The sequence below is a fragment of the Typopeltis vanoorti genome, chromosome 14, assembly GCF_054136105.1.
Source record: "Typopeltis vanoorti isolate ZY-2024b chromosome 14, IOZ_Tvanoo_1.0, whole genome shotgun sequence".
Classification (NCBI taxonomy): Eukaryota; Metazoa; Arthropoda; class Arachnida; order Uropygi; family Thelyphonidae; genus Typopeltis; species Typopeltis vanoorti.
The window spans coordinates 51,450,544-51,468,217 of NC_143562.1; the positions used below are offsets into that span (position 1 = coordinate 51,450,544).

At 36.3% G+C, this 17,674-nt stretch overlaps 1 protein-coding gene across 1 annotated transcript in view; it reads right to left on the reverse strand.

The window, feature by feature from the left end:
• The window catches only part of LOC150099468 (chymotrypsin-like elastase family member 2A), a 56,615-nt gene that overhangs the window by 24,436 nt on the left and 14,505 nt on the right, over positions 1 to 17,674 (reverse strand). Inside the window, exons 3-6 of the mRNA XM_090404224.1 lie at positions 16,671 to 16,896; positions 13,956 to 14,066; positions 9,744 to 9,954; positions 5,374 to 5,488 (exon numbers count right to left, since the gene is read on the reverse strand). Coding sequence (XP_090260350.1) covers positions 5,374 to 5,488; positions 9,744 to 9,954; positions 13,956 to 14,066; positions 16,671 to 16,896 — 663 coding nt within the window. The remainder of the gene's footprint in view (positions 1 to 5,373; positions 5,489 to 9,743; positions 9,955 to 13,955; positions 14,067 to 16,670; positions 16,897 to 17,674) is intronic.

Consider the following 17,674-nt stretch of genomic DNA (forward strand, 5'->3'; position numbering starts at 1 on the left):
GGGGCACCGAAGATTCATAAAGAAAACGTACCACTTCGTCCAATAGTTGATGGAAGATACTCACCTACGTACTTACTAGCAAAGCATCTGGCAAATTTAATGAAAGGAAAAATTAGACAAACAGAGACCTACATTAAAAACTCGACATTTGTGCAAAAAATCAAAATATGACAAACTGACATTATGGCTAGTTTAGATGTAGTGTCCTTATTCACTAATGTACTGGTCGTAGAGGTGGTCAACATTCTAAAAGATCTCTTCCCTCAGGACATCACCAGTTGTTTCATCATTGCCTGAAATCAAATTTCTTCAAAGTAAATAACATAGTATATAAACAATCGGAAGGTCTGGCCATGGGTAGTCCTCTCTCACCACAATGCGCAGACCTATTTATGGAAAAACTTGAAAGGATATTTTTTCCACCATTTCACCTAAACCGTCGATTTGGTGGAGATATGTCGATGACGTGTTCATCATCTTGAAGAATACCACGGAAAACCTCGTGTTTCTTAATAAAACCAACTCATTATATAAGATCAAATTTACTATGGAACTGAAAAAGAACAAAGAACTACCCTTCTTTGACATACTAGTGAGGAGAGAAGATAACAATATCCAACTGTCCATTTACAAGAAACCCACAGATACAGGTAGATATCTACATTATTCGTCCAACCATCATAGATCACAAAAACACAGCATCATTCATATGCTCCGTAATAGAGCCTTAAGGTCTATTTCGAAAGAAGGAGATGTACAGAGAGAACTGTCACAAATAGCTAACACTCTATCTCTGAATGGATACCCTTCTAACATTTTAAACAAATTGCTTTTTAAAGACAATCCCCAACAATGTGGAACGGAGTCCGAATATGTGTCCACAGCTGTCATTCCATATATTAATTCAGTTTCCACAAAATTGGCGAAAATGTTAAAAGCTCATAACATCAGAGTGGTTTTAAAACCAACTACTATGATCAGGCAAGGCTTAAGATCTCCTAAAGATGAGGTACCTTTCTTCAAATTTCCTGGAGTATATGAAATTTCATGCAAGTGTGGCCTTTCTTACATTGGACAGACATCTAGAAGTTTTGAAATAAGACAGAAGGAACACGTGGGAGGTGTCAATCACAATAGAATCATGACATCTGGTTTAGCTTATCATTTCGCAACATCAAATCACGTTATAGATTGGAAAAACAGTTCTATGCCTTACATTGAGAATGACTACAGACACAGAACTTTCAAAGAAGCAGCAGTAGTGCTATGCACAGGCAATAATTTAAATAGAAATCAAGGTGCTATTCTTAAAGACATATGGAAATATCTCATCAGTTCTCACAGCTCAACAGAACTACAATATGCGAAAAACTACACAACATGTGGTCATGTACCGAATTCTGACTGAAGCATTCGAACGCATGCACGCCATCAAACAGGAATTATCAAATGTAACAACCTAACAGTTACTAAAGTGTATGTTTTCATGTAACTTGATGCATTTGTTTTCACACCAGTACAGCCTTGAAAATGCTAGACATTTGCTAGTGAAACTTGTTGGCTCGTTGTATTTATAATCATTAAATCTTATGGTCTTTTAACAATAAAAGTTCTCAGTTTTAACAGCTTAGACCCAAAATGAACTGTTTAATGGCTAATACCTGTTGGATTTCTGCTCAAGACATTGACTCGCTATTACTAACACCGTGTTTCAACATAAAAATGTGCATAAATTCACATGGAGAAGAGGCAAGGAATAAGAAAAGTCTCATTGACTATGTTATTGTTGATAGTGATATTTTATCCCTGGTGCAGGACACCAGAGTATACAGAGGATTTGAACTTGGAAGCGATCACTATTTCACTATGATCAATTTTATCCTTGAGCAGGATAAAATTGATCATAGTGAAAACAAGAACATGTAAGAAAGTTTTAAAGAGAATAAAATTGAGCTCTCAGATGTGAACTGTAGACAAAAATACACAAATATTATTCAAGAAAAAATGAAAACGTTTGAAGATAGGAACCAAACCTTGGAGATTTAGTAGTAAATCCTGAAGAAAACATTGAGGTGGATTCAGCCAGAGCGGCATCGAGAGGTTGTCTGCAAGGATAGAAAATTCAGAACTCCATTGTGGATTCAGGAAGTTAAATAGGCAGTGAAGGAAAAGAAGAAACCATATGAAAAGTTCCTGGCAAATAAATGAACTTGTGCTCTTGGAGAATACAGAGACAAATGTAAGAAAGCTGAACACTGCGTGAAACTATCGAAAGAAAAGTCATGGGAAGACTTTTGTTAAGAACATAGCAAACAAATATCAAGAAGGTAAGATATTCTGGAGAGTGTTAAAAAAACTCAGAAATCGAGGAAAAGTGCTGTAAAAGGAATTAGAGATGATAAAGATGACATAAAAACTGGGAAAAAAAAGATATCCTTGATGTATGGAGTAATTACTTTGAAAAATTGCTAAATGAAACAAGCAGTGATGACAGCACAGTGCTAAATAACACTCAGCAGACGTAAATAGTAATACGCATCCGTACTTGAAGTAGAAAAAGTCATCAAAAGCCTGAAATGTGGAAAGGCAGGTGGAGTAGATGACATTGCTCATAAATGCTCAAGTATGGAAGAATAAATGTTCTTACAGTTTCTGCACTGCATAGTTCTGAAGGATTGGACAGAGGGAGGAATTCATTCCAGATGATCGGAGTAGAATTCTTATAGAAAATATTCCCTTAGTACCCAGATACAAAAAGAGGAAAATAAAACTGAATGTGAGAATTACAGAGGTATTTCCCTCTGAGTGTTCCTGGTAAGATTTATGCAAGTATACTTGAGAACCCGACGAGATGGACTGTGAAAGGGAAGCTTGGTGAAAAACAAGCTGGATTCAGCCCATAAAGAGGCGGTGAGGATCAGATTTTAACTTTATGACAAATAGTTGAGAAATCATGAGAATATGACAAACATTTGTATATAAGTTTTGTAGATCTGGAAAAGGCATATGACAATGTGCCAAGAGAAAACCTATTCAAAACTCTACAGTTGCATGGTGTGAATTGGGCATTATATCAAGCAATACTTAGTCTTTATTTGAGTTGTAAGTCAGCAGTTAGAATTGAAGGAAATAGAGGAAGATGGTTTAATGTTAAATCGAGTGTCAGAGAAGGATGTACATTAATCCCTTTGCTATTCGTTATCTATATGGATCACATTATGAAGGAAAGTGGTATTAAACCTGATATCAAAATTGGAGATATTAATTTTTGCTTCATGCAGATGTGTTATACTTCTAAATCAATCCGCTACATTTCTGCAAGATTCCCTGACTAACTTGAATAACTGTCGTAATAGATTTCGTATGAAGGTTAGCAATAACAAGACAAAGACAATGAAAATAGGCAGACGCATTGAAAATATGAACTTCATTGTGAAAAGAGAACCTATAAAACAAGTAAAACATTTCAGCTACTTAGGGACGATTTTTTCTGAAGATGGTAAATTAAATATGGAAATATTTAATATTTCCATATTTGTGGTATAGTCACTTAAACAGAATGGGAGGGGAAAGATTAGCAAAATAAATGTTTATTGCCAGGTTCGGAGGGAAATGACCCAGATCAAGATGTAGGTGGATCGATAAAGTAAAAAGTGCCTTCGAAGACAGAAATGTAAGATCTGATAATGTTGGGTTTTGACAGGTAACAGATTAATTTGGAGGAAATTTGCAGATAGGAAGTTAGTAATGGTGTAAGTTTTTCATGTAGTACTGTCATATCCTGTTCACCCTTTGATGATACATGGTATGAATTTGATGATGATGATGATGATGATGATGATAGTTGAAAAGAGCTTGAGAAAGGTTGAAACAGAACCTTGGAGAAGAAAAGTCTATATTCAGGCCAAATAGAGGTTGTATCAGATTTACACTTTGCAACAAACAGCTGAGAAATCATGGGAATATGACGCGGATCTGTACTTAACTTTTGTAAATATGGTAAAAGCATATGTCAAGGCACTAAGCGAAACGTTTTTCTCTAGGCACCAAATCATCAAAACTTTATACTTAAACTTTACAATTATATAAAGTAAATGGAATATTATACAGCGCAATATGTCCGCAAATAGAATTGAACAATGTACATGAAGATGGTGTGATTTTAAATCAGGAATAAGACAAGGATAACGTATATCTGCTTTATGCGGATGATGCGCTTCTAAACACATATTGTGCAAGTGTCCACGATTCTCTGACTGAATTGAATGACATCAGTAAAAAATTTGTTATGAAAATCAGCAATAAAAACACCAAAACTATGAAAATGGACAGAAACCCTGGATACATCAACTGCATTCTGAATGGAGAGCCTATAGAACAAGCAAAATATTTAAGCTATTTAGCCACAGTTTTTAGTGAAGATGGCAAGTTAAATCTGGAAATCGGCAATCTGAAATAAGCAAATCTGGTATGGTGGGTAGCCAGCTGAATAAATCTATATGGAATAAGTAAGAAATTAGCCAAAATACCAAACTAGCAGTATACAAGAAAATGTTCTAACCATTTTGAATTTATGGATTGGGTTAGAAATAAAACACTTGATCAAAGATTGGAGACCACAAACGTGAGAATTCAGAGAAAAATTCGGGAGTGAACAGATGGCGTCAGTGGCAGAATAATTGAAAATAAAGATACCATTAACTTGACATTAGCATTCTAGAATGTGTCAACAGAGTTAATCTAACGTGGTATGACCCACGTAAATAGAAAGTGAGGAATCGTTAGCAAAACAGGTGTTTGATGGCAAGAAAAAAACCCTGAGTAAGACCAAGGTTTAGGCGGCACGATTCAGTCAGAAGTGCTCCAGAAGTATAGAATATTAGATATGACAATATTGGAGTGCTGACATGTAATAGACTAATTTGAAGGAAAGTTGTTGATAGGAGATTAATAATAATGCAAACACATATCAGAAAATTGATTATGAGTATTTCTTAAAACAGTTTTGTCCCTGAAGGAGTAAGTGAGGACAGCTCTTTTGTCCTTAATTTTCTGAATACAATCGGTGAATGTGAAGAAAAACCAAGCTCATAGTTCTCAAGGATTTTAGAAGCAGGAGCATGGTACACTACTTCCCCATCCCATGATAATGTAATAATAAAACTGCTTTGTGAATTCTGTTAGATTTTTTCGGGCAGTGGAATAAAAACTCCACTTGACTAAATTAATCTTGAACTTTGTATGCACTGATACAAGAATATCTTCCAAGAAAGTGATATTTCGCGTCTCTCTCTCTCTCTCTCTCTTTCTGTCTCAAAAGAATTTAATATCATTCCTCTCTAGGCCTAAAATAAATTATTATTATAAACCCACCTGATTTTCAGGGTAAGTGATGATTTTTTCGACGACACGAATTTGTTCATGTTTGTCCATGCGGTATTTGTGGTGATTTGCAAAATGTGATCTCCAGGTTTTTGAAGGGTCCATACTGGGAAAGAAAAAAAGTATTATCAATCAAGAGCAACATTATTTCGACTATTATGGAAATTTTGACACTTTTTTCTTTAAAATCAATGAATTCTTAATAACAATTATCATTATTGTTGTTAATTATATTAGAGCTTGAATGGTCCAGACAGAAAAGCATTCAAAATAAATTAGAAAATATTATTTTTCTAAAGTGTACTTGGTATATATATATTTTCCCATCTTTGCCTGTTTAAGTATGCATTTTACCCTGTTTGATACGGTATTTTGTATTGTGATGATGATGAAAACATAATCCATTCACTTAAACAAAACGAGCCAATTATCTTACATTAATGTCATCATTTAACGATGACATTAATGTAAGGATGAATCGAAAGAAAACCCAAACTCCTCTGGTTTTTCCCGAGACGTTTGTTGGTCCCCCAACCAAAATAGGAAAATAGCCAAAACTGACAGACTGTATTTTCTCATTGTTGGATGTCAGAGACCCAATCCACGATAATATTTTCTGGACTCCATAGATTTCATAGTTTCCCGAACAGTGATTGCTGAAACGGCCTTAAATGTATTGAATACGAAATGGTTGAACGTACTGATGCATCAAAATCAGTTAGTAACAGTGAAATGAAAAAGCGCATATTATTGAGCAATTAATCATATTGCTTGTAAGTGATAAACCAATCTGACTTTGAAGTATATACCAGGTGATCCAAAAGTCACAGAAAAAGTAAAAATTCAATAATTCGAAAAGTATAGACAGTAGCACGATGCGATTTTCACAGAAATGCACAGAAAGACATTGGATTTTTTTAATAACGAAAAATATTATTGCCAGAATAGTTACATTTGTCACTGACAAGTGGTGCTGCAGAGGTCTCTGAGCTGTTCCCTGTCACTGTTTGAACTGTGATGTACATAAGTTTCAGATGTAGTGAATACTGAAGTTAAACTTTCAGCATTTAACGTTTATTACTGACGTTAAACGTTCTGCTAAGGTGAGGCATGTTATCGTTACGAGATAAAGCACTTTTAGTTGGCCATGTTGAAAGAAGCTATTCACCATCATGTGACAGGAATTACAGCTGACACCCTCTTCGATGCTGTGCAGGGTGTCATGCCACGTCTGACGTCCATTCTCATGAATGACAGCTGTCACTTTGAACATTTGTAATCCTAGGTGCGTTGCGAACTGTGCTGCGCCACTGCACAAACTACTGACACAACTGAAGCGCCACCTGTCGGTGGCAAATATAACTATTCTAGTAATAAAATTTTTCGTTATTAAAAAAAATCCATGTCTTTCTGTGCATTTCTGTGAAAAACGCATCGTTCTACTGTCTATACTTTTCGAATTACTGAATTTTTAATTTTTCTGTTACGTTTGGATCATCCGGTATATGAAGAAAAGAAGAAAGTATATTTATCTATTCTTTTCTTTCTTCTTCCTTTTTTCCCTCTTTTACCTTCCAGTATAGAGAGTTTTCTATTTATTTAACTGCTTCCGTACACAAGGATAAGGTGGTTAACCTTATCCTTGTGTACAGAATAACTGCCAGTTTACCTGGTTGCAGAATGAAAAACACCAGATAAACTGGGAAGAAAAACCCTCCAGTCCACACTCAGACCATCTAACTGGCCTATATCAAAGAAGGATCCTAAGCTCCTTACGTCAGCGAAGGGATTCGAACTCAGGACACTCCTTTCCCAGGCATATGGTTCTGAAGCGCATAGCCGAGTGGCTAACTGCGCAGACTAATCACCCTCACACACACACACACACATACACACACACATGCACATAGACAAATGATTGGTTCTTTAGTTCTAATCGCAATTATGAATATTCAAACGCATGGTAATATTTTAGAGAATGATATATGCTTCCAGCATTGATGCATTATAATGGCATGTGCCAATGCATAGCGAGTAATAAGTAAAGCACCCTGCTATATGTAGAAATTATTATTATTTACACTGCTTGCACTCGCAACATCCAATGGCAATCTATTCAAATCACACATCACCCTCTGAAAGAAAATAGCCCTCGCCTCCTTCTTGGTGGCATTCATCCTCAGCTTCCAAGTATGCCCTCTTGTTCTTTCCTCACCCTCCATAAATTGAAAAAATCCATCAACTGAAATCCTGTATGACCCTTTCAGAAGTTTGTAAGTCTCGATCATATCACCCCTCTTTCTCCTGTTTGATAGTGTCTGCAGTCTACAAATTCTCAATCTATCTTCATAATCAGTAAATCAGTATTCCATAATCCAGATATCATTTTAACACTCTTCTTTGCACATTGTCTCCTATGCTCTTATTTCCGAATTCAAAAAGGTAGAGCAGTTGTCTAAACATTCCATATACTTGATTATCAGAATTAATATTTTGATGTTTTGTGCTCTGAGTTCCAAATATTAGTGGATTCTGAGACTCACAAATCATATTGTTTGTGAGTCTCTGAATAGCAAATTTGAATTCTGTTCAAATTCTGTTCTGTTCAGCACAATGATAAACATATCATATCTTATACCTTAGTTGTATTTTTTAACTGACTCCTACCGACAAGATGTTAGAAAACATTACTGAAATACCATGGACAGGTTAGGAATTTTTTTGTTGTTGTATTTAATTTTTGCTTAGTCTGGAAAGCCTGCTCCAGAGAATAAACATGGAACTTTCCCAAGCCATTTTAGTCCTCCATAAAGGTAATAGTTTTCTCGCACCTAAAGAAAATTCCAAGCATATACACTTACAGTGGGATTCAAATTAGCAGCCTCAGCATTCTTTGGTGAGCGAATACTCTAACCACTATATCAACCAGACTTTCTAAAAAGTTCTGGAAGAAAGTTTGAAAAAAATTTTATTTCTTCACACTTTTGACTGTATAAACATCTGTAAATAATCAATGGTTCTTTGTAAAATAATCATAAAATTTAGAACCAATGATATTTTTAAAGTATTTCAATGATCCATTGCCCAATATTGTTGCAAGTGCAATTGTAAATTCGCATGTAAATATGATCTTGCATGGAAGCAAAATCAAAAGAGGCTGAACCGTGAAATTTAAGCTTAAAATTTTCGTTACATAATCATAATCAGCAAATGCCTTTTATTCCCTTATAGGAAGTAGTTGAGGCATTTTAACCCTATTAGTTTTTTTTAAACTAGTGGGCTGATCAATCTCCACCAATTGCAATCAGAGATAGCTGACCCATCACTATCACTAATTATATGTGGCAACCGATAAAGAGATGGGAAAACAAGTGCTGCCATCTCTTGTCACCTAACTTTAACAGCATATGTTACTGTTTGAAATAATGTTGGTTCTACAATCGATTTTCTTCAGTTTATGGGACGAAAAACCCGAGTTTCTGTGAGAAAAAAACTTGTTTGCCCAAGCCAGAAGTTAGGAAACTCGTGAACCAGTCGAAAAAAGGCTTAGAAAACGTTTCTCCAGTCGGAAATTGACTTGAACTTAAGAGTAACTTCAGGCTGCTTAGCGCAGAGGATGCAAGCGTCACTTCAACTAAGTTACACAGGTCTCTGTTTTTTTTAACATTTTTTTGTAATACATTTTAATCATATTTCTAGGGAAAGAATAGTTTCTGTATGAAATCTTAGAGCCTGTGTTGTCAGTGAATGTTACGTTTGCACACCACGACACTTGATCACACGAAGAAAGATGGGTTCAAATCTAGTAATTGCCTAGAGGAACATATTCGGAGCCGTTTTTCGACTAGTTCCCGAGTTAGTCGATCTCTGGCACTGGGAAAGGGGTTTTTTTCTCACCGAAACTCGGGTTTTTGCCCTGTAAACTCAAGACATTCGACCGTCGACTGCACACTATTTTCAGACATTATATAATATATATATATATATATAGTGTTAGAGTTAGGGAGCACGAGATGGCGGCACTTGTTACTCGTCTCTTCTGAGTGCCAATTAAATTACTGATAAACTCCGGCCAACTATTTCTGATTGGCTACCAGTGACGATTGAATTGCCCACTAAGTGTCCAAACGTTAGATAGGACTAAAACGTCACCGACTCACTATAGGAGAATAAAAGCCGTTAGTGTTTTTTTTTTATATAAAATCTTGCTGAAAACTATGACTCCAAGATATGAAGTTTACTTAATTTTATTTTCATTTTTAAACTTTTTTAGCTTTTCACCCCGCACAGAATGAATTTGTTGCAGATGGCCCTGACATTATATCGTAAGAAGTGGTTTGACGCCAGTATTGTAAATTTACCTCGAAAAACAGTGACCAGCTGAAAGCACCCATTGGGCATTCACCAAAGTTCCTCCGCAATGGTGGCCGTTAGGTTCAATCCCTATCTTCTGAATATCCGCTTGCCAAGGCAGGCTACCATATTCTGCCTCTTCTCCACCGACAACACGATCCCAGCCGGCATCTGGTTGTATCTCTGGAACTCCACATTGTGTCTGGGGCAGAGGGCCTCCTGTGAAGAAGAGAAAAAAAAAATACACATGTGGGTTTTCACTAAAACTAGAATTGCTATAGTATGGTTGCTAAACAATCACAATCGGTCATCATAAATCAGCTTTTCTTCAGTATTACTAAAACTTTCTGGACAAATTTATCTAATTTCCTGAAGACAACAGAAAACCATCATTTATGCTGTTGACATGAACTCCCTTCTGTACAAAAATTCATCAGTAGTTCAAGTAGTATCTGCAAGAGAACAAAGTGTAACCCTTTCTAGTCTACATGGAGGACTACATGCATTTAATTCTTTAATGGATCACTTCCTTCAGTTATTCCTAGTCAGATTACCCCATCTTGAGTTTAATTTTTCTCAAACTTTATCTTCTACTGCATACGATAAGAAAAGCTGCAAGCAGCATAGCTCTGGTAAATCGGAGTCTGCTGCTGATTGTATATAGCTAGACATTAAATTTCATAGATTTTAAGTTACTTATATTCAGACTAAAACTTGCGAAAACTTCGTAGTTCGTGTGATGCTTTCTTGATAGCGGGAAGAGAACGGGATTCTTACTCTCCTATGTTTTTACACACGCACTAAGCGGCCAATTTATTAAGAACAGCATTCAGTAACAAGTGGGGCACCCTTTTGCCTCTTACGAATGGTCTGAATTCTCTGTTAATGATTCAATTGTCTGGGAGTTTTATCCACGCTGTCACAAAGGCATCGCCAATTGTTGCATATTAACTGCCGCTATGAACTGCTCATTCCACGTCATCTTGTAGATAAAACCTAAAGTGTGCCAGAAACTATACCCCACACCACTACCCCTCCCCTCCGATAAGATCCTGAGCTGTTACTAGTTGGCAGGAAGGGAATATGGTCTAGCGTTGTTGATGCCATATTCAAGTGCTGTCATCAGCATGAGATAATACAAGCCTAGACTCAACAGATATCAGGCAGCATTCTTACGGTTGTAGCGGTGCTGTTGATGATCACATGCCCACTACTGCCTCATTTTCTTGTTCTTAGCAGATATCATTGGAACACGGTATAATTGTCTGCTCCTGTACCACATCCGTCACTTTGTGCGACTAACTGTGCGCTCAGGGATCACCGATGTTCTGACCTCGATTCTTGTACTCAGCTGTAATTTGTCCGGGTGTTGCCCTTCTGTTCATGTTTCCCAATCCTTGCCATCCTCTAACCATGTGCATCAGTAAGCTGTTTTCATCCATAGGACTACCTTTGGCTTGAAGATGCTTGTTATTGCACCATATTACGCCATTTCTGATGTACATTAAACACTGTTGTGAAAACAGTGTTTAAAGTACATCAGAAATGGCGTAATATGTTCTGATATTTTCATGTACAACGTGAAAATACCAGAACAGTAGACGTTTGTGAGATAGTTCACCAGCATGTCCGGTAGCAATAATTCTGCAATGCTCAAAATCACTTAAATCATGCCGTTTGTCCATTTCGACTAAAACACATATATATATATATCCGTCCATGCTATTCCTTAATGCATCTAATTTGCTGTTGCCTACTACAAATAGTTCCCACTATTGAATGAGATTTATAGAAATAAGAAATAATTACCTGAGATAACTGATGGACGTCCCAGGATATTGTGAGTGTTGGATTTTGTGATTGCATCAGAGGATTGCGCTATAGCCAAGACTACCATGCTGTCTAAGGCTCTAAATAGAAGGTACGTTTATTTGCCGCCATTTGGATCTAGGATCGCCCACAGTGCCATTCGTTCGAGATCTTTATTTTTTCGACTTTATGGCGAAATGCCGGGGTTGTTCTGCTCCAAAATATATATGTATGTATGTATATATATATGTATCTATATAAAGCATAAATAAGTTATAAATTATCATTGACCCGCTTGCTTTTTAAAAGTTCATATTGAAATATAAGAAAACTCTTATGAACTTGCATACAGTACATATATTGGAAATACTGTTATTCTATTACACAGACCCCTCCCCCCCACGTGCTTGCCGCCATTTTGGAGCTATCTTGGCGGTTAGAGCTCGTATCATTTATGAGTAAATAGAAGTGCCTGTATAACGTTCATAAGCATTCGTTTTTCGTAAATTCGTAAAGAAAAGACTTCCCGTTGTCCTTTATTATTGGTTGTACTCTTTATATGAATTACCGATTTTGATAAAATACTGTTATTAATTTTAGAAATACTGCATTGTCTAAATTCGTACTTTAAAATACGGAACTGAAAGTCCTGGGATTCCATGCAGGAGTCATGTAATAATATTAATCATAAAATAAAACAAAACTAGACATATAACTTGTAATTATCTTTGTTTCAATGATAATTTATAAGTAATTTATGTTTACACACATATATATATATATACATATGGGGGTCTGTGTAATAGAATAACAGTACTATATATATATATAACAAGAGCTTCGAACGAATGCGACTGTTGGCGACCCTAGATCCAAAATGGCGGCAGTAAGCGTAACTTCTATTAAGAGCCGTAATGCTGTCAGTTGGTAAGAATTGTAATGTCATTTCCACCCCTCGAAAAGCCAAGATATCTGGAATTTTCAGCTAAGATGTGGAATTACAGAGCTGGGAATTCTCCTGACTGCTAAAAGTTAGAGTGCCAATGGGAAGGATGTCAGTATTGTATAAGAAATGGTCAAGGCATGTTTGAAGGAAGTAGTAGTGTACTACATACCCATGAGGATACATCTAGTGGGAATTAAAGGGATGCTTATGTTGCGAATAAAAGGAAGAATGACTGTTGATGGTAGGGTGAGATTACTGAAATAGAAGGAATAGTTGAATTACTCTGTGATCACTTTGCAAAAGCAAGCATATTATCTTGATGGAGATTCTGCAATATCAGATGAGATAAGGATTGATGTGAAACGAAGAGAGATGTAGTGCTGAGTAAGATGATACAAAACCTTGATGTCGATCGTTTAACGTTATTGGGAATGACATCACAGTGTTAAACAACTGACAGTACTTTTAACCAGAATGCTTAATTTGAATATTAGCTCCAGTAGGATCCTAACGGGAAAATAGAAGACAGATACAAAATTATCGACCGATTTGCATCTCAGAAGTGGTGGTCAAGGAATTGAAGAAGTTGGTTAATGACGAAATGCAGTAATGAGTGTACATGAACAGTATACTGTACGGGGGACAGAACATAGCATAACATAACGTAAAAGTACTGCTAAATTATTGATTAAAAGCAAACTGATTATTTTTCTTGATATGCTTGAGAAATTCCAGCTGTTTTTGAGCAAGGGGGATATGGTATAAATACGAGGAACATAACGTTGTTTTAACAATAATAGAATTTAAAAAGAAAGTGCTTAGATTCATCGAAATTTTTTTATTTCATTATTCAATTATTTGCTTCCCTGGTTATTGGAGAATAACAGGCAGGCAAATAAATATAGCATATCCGTTCTTCTTCGATACCTTGACCAACAATCCTGCAGATCGGTCGATAATTTTGAAATTGTCTTTTATGTTTATCGTTGGGATCCTACCAGATCTAATATTCATTGATTCGAAACCAACCTAGCTGATGATTCGAATCTCATGGATCAAGGATGTTTGCTGATGTCTTTAGGTTGAAGATAATTTCCTTCAGTGTGAATCTACCACTCTTGTTATTTTGGGAGCAGAAAAATCAGAAGATTTTCTAACTGTTGTGGGTGAGAATGTTATGAAAATATTAATTATTCAATGAATTACCTAGGAAAATTGAAAACATTTCTTCTTTTTGTATGCTAATATATATGTTTTTTACTTAATAAATATTTTTAAAAAAATTTTCTAGTTGGAATACAGACTTCAAAACGAATGACATGGTCTACATTGGATGCATTTACACAGACACTCTTAACAGTTGTTGATGACTAAAAAAATATTTCACACACACACTATAAAACATATTATAGTGTGTGCGTGTGTGTGTGTGTGTGTATGTTTCAATATCGAAAAGATTTCTCACCACATCCGGCTTCATCGCTTCCATCGCCACATTGATCTAATCCGTCACATTTGGCACTTAAGGGAACACAGTTTCTGTTTTCGCACTCTATTTCATCAGAGTTGCACAGACCTGAAAAACATTAAAATAATAAATACCTGCATGATCCCTTCCTAGGAAACTAGTTATATTTTTTTTAAAAAATAACGCTAGTTTAAAAAACGAAAAAACGGTTTTTTAGTATAAATTAGCACGCTTATTTTCTTTAGAAGCACCCCTAAAGCTTCCATGAAAAATTTCAGCAATCGTCTGAAAAAAGTTGAATTTCTAGACATAAAGTTGCAGCCAACAAAATGAAAATAAGACATTTTTTTCCTGTGATATAAACTCATGTAAGCAAGCAAAAAAAAAAAGAGATTGCAATAGATAATTTAGCTTATCTTACTAGTATTATCTTAGCAGTCACATTTCCTTCTCCTCCTCTCTGAATAGAGCTTCCGTAGCTCAGTCGGTATAGACGAAGTCCTTTTTTCGGAAAGACCTGGGTTCGATTTCCACCAGTGACGTGAGGAACCTCACCATGCTTTTTTTCGACAAAAGATGAGTTAGCCAGTCTCATACCGAGGTTTTTCATCTCCCACAACAGGCAACACTGTCCCGCGAACACACGCTTCTACAGACATAGGACACCTCGAGGAATAAGGAGTAACCAACCTATTTCGATTCAGTTCCAAATGCCTACTCTATAAATAGTGCAGGTCTACGCGTGAGCGTAAATTAAGACAGCATAGGATAGGACTCTGTCAATAACAAGAAGCAGTGTTAAATTATTTCCAATTCATCAGCTAAGAAAGATAAAATGCGATGAATTTGTGACTAATACGCTTAGCAAATTAACAAAACCTTTAAATATTCTGAAGATATTCTTTCCTTACTGGAGAGAACCATCCCTTAAGAAAGACTTGTAAACAGTTCTTAATGTTTCTTGCTCGCCAATTACTATACCACGTTATGTAGATAACCACTCCATGCTGTACTGCAGATTTGGCAATTTATCATTTCGTTTTAGGATAAAGTGCGGATATCGATGCCTTTCTAATGACGTTTACTCGAATCCTGTCTGACATGCAAGCAACGAAGAAGGTGGGTTATCCAACCTTCATAAGAAACCATGTCTCACTTTCGAAGAAGGGGTTATTCAAGTTCATTATGAAACAACTTATAACTTTCTATAAGTTATAAGTTTTGCAACAAACCAACTTACAAAATGCAGTATATGCGTAGGCGAGTGTGACATAATACTATACCACTAGATTTAAAGATGTCTGTTATATTCAACAGAGCGTCTTGCTGGATCGTTTACAATGAGACCAAATATACTGAAGAAATAGTACACAATGCACTCAAGTAGTTCTGCCACAAAATATAATTACAGATTGGGTGAACTGACACTCGGGTGTTCGTGGAAACAACAGAAAAAGATCAACAAGAAGATAGAATATGAAACAAATCCAGGAAAGAAATATGAATAGCAGAACTGATGTTTTACGCGAACTGAAAGTCCGCGAATTTAGGAGACCAACTATGTAGGGAAAATTAACAAAGAATTTCCTAAAGTGTTTAGTTTATGCACCAGTTGATGAAATGGTCCCATTCAAACGGGCTTCAGAAATTCTGATGACATCTTTGGCGATAATTAGAGGCATTTTGCATAAGATATTGAGAGAACGATTCTGAAAATCTTTATCTCAGTTAGTAACAAAACCTCGCCTGTAAGGAGTACAGATGGTGACAAATAATAGAAAACCGTAATTGGTGCAACGAACTAATTTACTGATCCATAAAGATCGTACAGCCAGTCCTTGGAGATGACCACATTACAGTTTGGATCCATCGTATGTTACGACTCAGGCAAGCTGCTCATATTTTACGATATGATATGGAGAGCTTTTAGTGGAAGAGGAGAAGGTGATTTAGAGCCTCTTGATGGCACTGTAATACGGTAGTTAAAATTTCAATCCGATTATGTAAAGCAAATCATGTCAACACTATTGCATAGAAGACGGAATATTGCAAGAAGAAAACATTTCAATCGTTTTTAGATAGCATTGCAGTTTCGACTTGTATCTTAGCCAGCACAATCCCTTGCTCTGAACTCACTTAAACATGTGGGATATTATTGTAAAGTATGTAAGACTATCCACTTTCCAATGTATTGTTACAACATTGCTTGGATGATGTGCGACTTATTCTTGGCCGCGTAAAAGAAGTTTTAGTCAGATGCAATCTTGGATTGCTGCGTTGATATTTGCTCAAGTCTACAGGCTGAGTGTTTAATTCCTTCGGGGGTACCGTTCGTCACACAGAAGGATTCGAAACTGTTGAGAAAGCCACTCTCAACAATTCTGCACTCAGAAATGAATCTAAAAGCAATGCTTAAAAGAAATTAATCCCTATATTCGGTAACCTAGCAATTATTTCAGTTAATAAAAATTGCAAAGTACATTTCGGAACGTGTGCGAACATTATATGTTCAAAATAAATAATATGATAAAATAAAAATGGAAGACACAGAGAGAAAAGGAAAAACTATTTGTTTTTTCTCCATTTAGTCCGTGTGCAGGCCCTGGGTGTTGGTATTCATTCATTCAAATATCACTTTCAGTTCTATAAATATTAAGCTGGAAGTATTAAGTGAATAATAATTATTAATTATCCAGTAAATTGTTTGATTACCTTTTGTTGCCTCTTCCACCCTCATATGAAAACCACGACTGTTGGCCACGTAATCGGTGATAAACACAACATCTATGTAACTACTGTTGGTCACTATTGGCCTCGCTTCAACACTTCCACAGAATTTAAAATAGGGATGATCACCAAGCATGGCGATCATCAAATAATCAGCTTCGCAGTTATTTGATGCTTCTATGTCTATGGTGAAAAACGACACTTTTAGCATCTAGGGAAAGCAAAAACAACAAAATATCTTTTTGTATTTTTCTAGCGTTGTTATTATTATTATTTTAAATGCACTTTGGTTTTTGATGATCAAGCCATAAAACAATGATTTAAGTCGACTTTCTCTACATCACCACAACAAACACCAAAAAAGTGTGTGGAAATGGACAAACAGTGTTTTTGGTGGGTGGAGAAGTCTGAGACAAGAAACGTTAAGCATAAGTTATCCCAAGATGAAAAATCCGATCTTGCATTTGATAATAGATTTCACTATTATCAAAGTTCGAGAGGAATAGAATGTGATATTTCTTGCTAGAAATAAGACAAGTGTACAATCAATGGACAAAACATTAGAGGTAGGGAGTGATGTTGATATTGTCATCCCCCGCGCAGAGTGAAATGCAATGCACTCTTGTGAAGTGCAGATATCTGACTGTAAATAGGCAGATATCTGCACTTCACAAGAGTGCATCGCAATCGATATACATGGGCAAATGTGACTATCTTAGCGACTTTGGTTTTGGACGTATTATAGGCGCTAGACAAATGAGTCATTCTGTTGCCCAAGTGGTAAGAACCTAGGCTTATCGAGGACAACCACATCAAGGGTCTACCGCGAGTATATCATCAACGGACATGCCAGCCCCCAGCGAGCAAGTGGTACCGTTGCCACGCAGCTGGTCTGCACGAGCCTGAACAGCCTACGTGACATCAATGACGTGTAGACTGTTCATGCTCGTGCAGACCAGCTGCGTGGCAACGGCAGCACAAATATTTCA